Source organism: Callorhinus ursinus, unplaced genomic scaffold (assembly GCF_003265705.2).
Source record: "Callorhinus ursinus isolate GAN/ISIS: 27379988/994484 unplaced genomic scaffold, GSC_fseal_2.0 scaffold1739, whole genome shotgun sequence".
In the NCBI taxonomy this organism is placed as follows: Eukaryota; Metazoa; Chordata; class Mammalia; order Carnivora; family Otariidae; genus Callorhinus; species Callorhinus ursinus.
The window spans coordinates 2,428-7,548 of record NW_027398793.1 but is presented as its reverse complement, the minus strand read 5'-3'; the positions used below and the strand labels follow the sequence as shown (position 1 = coordinate 7,548).

Here is a 5,121-nt window from a genome sequence, read left to right as displayed (position 1 = left end):
CAGGGGACCCCAAAAGGGGTTAGGAAGAATAAGTTAATGAACATCAACTTAACCTAGACTAGCTCTAGCTGGTTACCAAACCTCTTCTCCCACACATCGTGACCAGCATCATCCTGAAGAAGGAGGGAAGTGAACCCAGTGTGAGACGTGGGCAGAGCTGAGTGGGGCCAGGGTAACAGCAGACACTCGTGCGCTCCAGTGCGGTCCTGTTACCAAGGAGTCTGATATTCCTTCCTCCCCAGTGGTGCCAGAGCCTGCTTTGCCTGCACGTGGGGTGCACTCAGAAGGGCTGGAGGCATCTGACAACTGCAGCCCCCAGGTGCAGCCCTTAGCTGTGGACTAATCCGTACAGAGGCATGAACTCTGCAGCTCTGAGGGGTGACCACCCTGTCTCCAAGCCCCCGTTGGGGATGACCCAGACGCACCCCGGCACTTGGCTCCAGATCCATTTCTGATCCCCCTTCTCTTAGCCGTCCATTTCCCCAAACTTCCCTCTCATGGTCTTGCCTGGGAGGGCTTCCTAAGAAATGACTTGTACAAGAACCCCAGCTTAAGTGTCTGCTCCTGGAGAAGTCACCTTAGGACTGAGATGACATTTTTTGCCATTTAATTCTGACATAGTGCATTGTACTCAAAGAACACTGCTTTATGATTCAGATTCCTTGAAATTTGTTAAGACAATTTCATATTTTAGCACTTGGTCAGTTTTTACATATAATCTGTGTATGTTTGGTATGAATGAGTATCTCATTTTATTTACACACACACGTAAAACAAACCTAATATTCTAAAATATTCTAAATTCTTGTTGGTTTTAGTTCATGTACTTTGGTGCCAAGTTGTTAGATTTGTCACACACACACAGATTTAAAAGATTCTTGTCTTCCTGGTCAGCTGTTACAATGAAGCTCCCAGGTGCCTCTCAGACCACCAGCCTAGAAGACCTTTTGGAAACCACTTTCTTATCCGATAGAAAGCATTTCCCAAGACAATACCCATTCCCCAACTCCACCTCTGGAGAGGAGCCTCCTTTTTTCCAGGGGCTCCTGGGGAACTCTGGCAAGAGAGAAGGGGCTAACACTCAGGACCTGGAGGCACACTGAGGAGCACTGCCTAGAAGGAAACCATGCTGGGGCCCGCAGGAAGGACAGGAAACACTACTTACCACAATATCTGTTACTAAAATATCAGTAATATTTCCCAACACAGTGACAAAGTCAAAGACATTCCAGTCATCTCTGAAATAGTTCTGGAGAGAAAAAAAGAGCAGTTACTGCTAGAGGCTGGTAAGGGTTCTGCCAGGCAAGGAGTTGCAGGAAGTACCCCTAATCAAGAAAGGAGCAAAGGGACAGATGGGCCACCCAGGGGGGACACCACAGCTGGGTAAGCAAACACCTGTGGGTCTGGGCAGGTGCAGAACTGAGAGCTGTGTGTCCAAAGAGGAGGAGGCTGGCCCCGCCTGTCTCCAGGAACTGGCCCGGGGCAGAGCTCAGGCAGCTCAGGGTATTGGAGCAGCCCCTTCCTCAGGAGCCCCCGCAATGTCACATTTGCTCTGGGGGCTTGGGGAATTCCCAGCTTTAAGCTACAAGTCCCTGAAGATCCCCCATACAGAGAGGGAGCCAGAATGCAGACCACCAAAAGGCCAAGAGGGAGCCAAGGCACCTACCAGCACCCCAAAAGCAATGATCTTCAGCACGCATTCCATGGAGAACATGGATGTGAACACAATGTTCAGGCATTTCAACATTAGCTCATATTCATATGGTGCATCATAGAACTGCACGGGGAATAACTGCCATTGGCTACAGGTTCGGCTGCCCCAAGACACCCCAGGCTTGACCTCCTGCCAGAGCAGAGAGAACTGCACGCCTGCCCAGGGTAGGGATACCCGTCCCTGCTCTCCCCGTTTTCTCCCAGGACACTCTCACCATCTCAGTCCACAGAGAACCCAGGGCACTGGGCTTCTATAGGCATCCCATGCTAACCAGGACGTGATCAGCTGCAACTATGGCTTTCTCTCTCTCTCTCTCTCTCTCTCTCACCCCAGCTGGCACCCACTGTCCCCCGTGCTGGGCCAACATACCTTCATCATTAGCACCACTGTGTTGAGGGCAATCATGGCCATGATGAAGTACTTGAAGGGAGGCGAGACCACAAATGTCCATGTCTTGTACTGGAATGACTGCTTGTCCTGGGGCATGTACCGCGTCAGGGGCTTGGCGCTGATGGCAAAGTCAATGCAAGCCCTCTGCCCGGGGACAAAAGAGCACAGAGAACATGGTGGGGTTGGGGGGAACCCACACTGCAGCACCCACTGCACCCCACACCTGTCTCTTCCATCCTCGCAGGCAGCCCTGACCAGCCACACTCAGTCTCTCCCTGCCCCTGTGCTGCCCACCAGCTATGCGGTGATGAGCGAGTCCCATGCGGAAGGGAAGTCCAGTGGTTCTGCCCATGCTGCCCATCAGGGGAGCCCAGCAGAGCATCCAATGCACACATGCACATGGGGCAGAAGAGAGAGGCACCCACCTCGTTCTTCTCCAGGCTGCATTCAGACATCACCTTGTCCCCCTGCTCCTGGAAGGTGATGATGATCAAGGCCACAAAGATGTTGACGAAGAAGAAGGGGAAGACCACGAAGTAGACCATGTAGAAGATGGACAGCTCCATGCGGTACCCAGGGCTTGGGCCCTGCTCCTCATAGGTGGCGTCCACAGAGTGTTTCAGGACCCTGCACCAAGGGCAAACACCAAGTGTCAGGGGGACCCCTGAGGACAAAGCCATGGGAAAGTCAAGACCTGTATCACAGGTGAGGCTTGCATATCTGAGCCCAGAGATGGCAAGAGGAAGGGGATGCTCAACACTGCGGGCCTCAGGACCGCAGTCTCCTGAGGTAGACTACCTTCCCTATAGGGCTTGTTCTCAGGGCTGTTGGAGGGCCATCAAGGGGAGGTCTCCAGGGACCGGAGGGCCTAACCCCAGGACAGGTGGAGGCCCAGGAGTTCTGCCCTGCCCTGCTTACTCCTGGGTCATACCTGCTCATGCCCAGCTCATCAGTTCATACCCAGCTTCACCTGCCTTTAGAAAGTCCTGGGCTTCTGGTGCAGCATTGACCCTACCTTCTGAGCGGTGGTCCTCCCAGCCCCAAAGGAAGTCCCCAGTCATCCAGTGTGGCACTGAATACATACATCCCTCTGTCTACCCTTAACTGAGGCCAGAAGGGTAGCACAGGGAGACACCAAATAGACCCATTCTCCCTCAGGCCTTCAGCCACTCAAAAACCATTTTCAGGAGATCACTATGCTGTGTACTTTGTCTTAATCTCGTCCACTTTCCAGGTTGCCTGCTCCTAGAAGGCAGAGCCATGTCTTACCTGGTGGGTGCAAGAGCCTATGGTGTATTTGCTGGAAGACTAGAACACAAACGGATGCAGAGTTTGAGACTCCCTGCTGAAGCTGCCCCTCTGCTCTAGCATGATCTGACACAATGAGCCAGTGAGCACTCACATGGGCCACCCTTCTCCTGTGGACACTGTGAACAGTGTCAGCAGAACCCAGAGCACCCGTACCCTAACCCGTTCCCTAACCCTAACCCGTACCCTAACCCGTACCCTTAACCCATACCCTAACCCGTACCCTTACCCCTAACTCCTAACCCTAACCCTACGCCCTAACCCTAGGCCCTAACCCTAACCCTGGCCCTACCCTAGGCCCTAACCCTAACCTTAACCCTAGGCCCTACACCCTAACCCCTACACGCTAACTGCTACGCTCTAACCCCTAGGCCCTAACCCCTATGCTCTAACCCCTAGGCCTTAACCCCTAGGCCCTAACCCCAACCCTAAGTTGGCTCCTGAGTGCTTTGTTCCCTAGGGCTCGCTCCAGAGCAATACCAGAGGACTCACCTTCCACCCAAAAAGAAAGCCCACCGTTTGGAACTCTGGAAAGGATTCACAGCAGGAGAACATGGCATGCCCATCCCAGCGAACTCACACTTTCAGCGGTCCCCTGGCCAAAAAGAAGAGCAAGACACTCACGCGGACCCATGCCCTTGACCCCCACCGCCGGGAACCTGCACGCAGTGCTGGCACATCAGGCCTCCCGTGTCCCTATGTCCTAACACTCAGCCTAGGTTGGCTTCTGAGGGGTCAGTCCCCAGAACCTGGCTACAGAGTCCCAAAGATTCGGGACACCCGAGCAGCATCGAGGGACTCAGGCTGCCACCCAGAAAGTAAACGCACCATTTGCACTCCTGAAAGCAATCAGAGCAGGAGGACTCTGAATGCCCATCCCAAGGAATGCACAAATTTTGCGCCCTCTAGCGGCAAACCCTGAGCCTGACATTCAACCTCACCCAGGCCCTCCAGACAAACCACATGGGGAAGCAGGCCACAGTGCTGGTACGTCGGGCCTGCCGTACCCCTAGGACCTCACACTATCCCTCGCTGGCTTCTGAGGGCTCTGGCCCCAGAGGCCTGGCTCTAAAGCCACAGGGATTGGGGGCACCTGAGCAATACCGGAGGATGCAGCCTGTCTCCCAGAAGGAAACCACACCATTGGGAACCTGCGGCAAAGGTTTCCGAGTAGAACTCTGCGTGCCCATCCCAGCGAAATGCCACTTTCAACGGCCCCCTGCCCGCAAACCCTGAGCCTCACTCTCACCCTGACCCACGCCCCCCACTCAGATGCCCCGCCCCCCAAGCTTGCCCCAGTGTGGGCAGATGAGGGCTGAAAGGACCCTAGGCCGTAAGCCTATCCCTAGGTTGGCTTCTCAGCTTCTGTCCCCAGAAGCCTGGCTCCAAAGCCCCAGGGATGGCAATAACTGAGCAACACCAGAGGACTCAGCTTGCCAAAAAGAATTCAAACACACTACTTGCAACTCTGGAGAGCGTTCAGAATACAACTCTGAATGCCCATCCCAGACAATGCACAAATTTGGCGCCCTCTGGCAGCCAACCCTGAGCCTGAACTCAACCTAACCCACGGCCTCAACTCAGACCCCGGGAATGTCATCACAGGGCCAGCACATCAGGCCTGTGATGCCCCTAAGCCCTAAGTCTAACCCAAAGCTGGCTTCTGAGCGCTCTGTCCCCAGAGCCTGGCTCCAAAGCCCCAGGGATTT

General features: G+C 54.4%; 1 protein-coding gene across 1 annotated transcript; it reads right to left on the bottom strand.

The window, feature by feature from the left end:
• Positions 1-1,165: 1,165 nt before the first annotated feature.
• Positions 1,166-4,009, bottom strand: LOC141372151 (voltage-dependent N-type calcium channel subunit alpha-1B-like; the record flags this gene model as incomplete). Its single annotated transcript, XM_073890660.1, has 5 exons — positions 3,905-4,009; positions 2,530-2,731; positions 2,084-2,248; positions 1,667-1,777; positions 1,166-1,249 (listed from the first exon to the last, which is right to left on the bottom strand). Coding segments are annotated over exons 1-5 (636 nt in total), but the record flags the coding sequence as incomplete, so codon positions are not given.
• Positions 4,010-5,121: the final 1,112 nt, after the last annotated feature.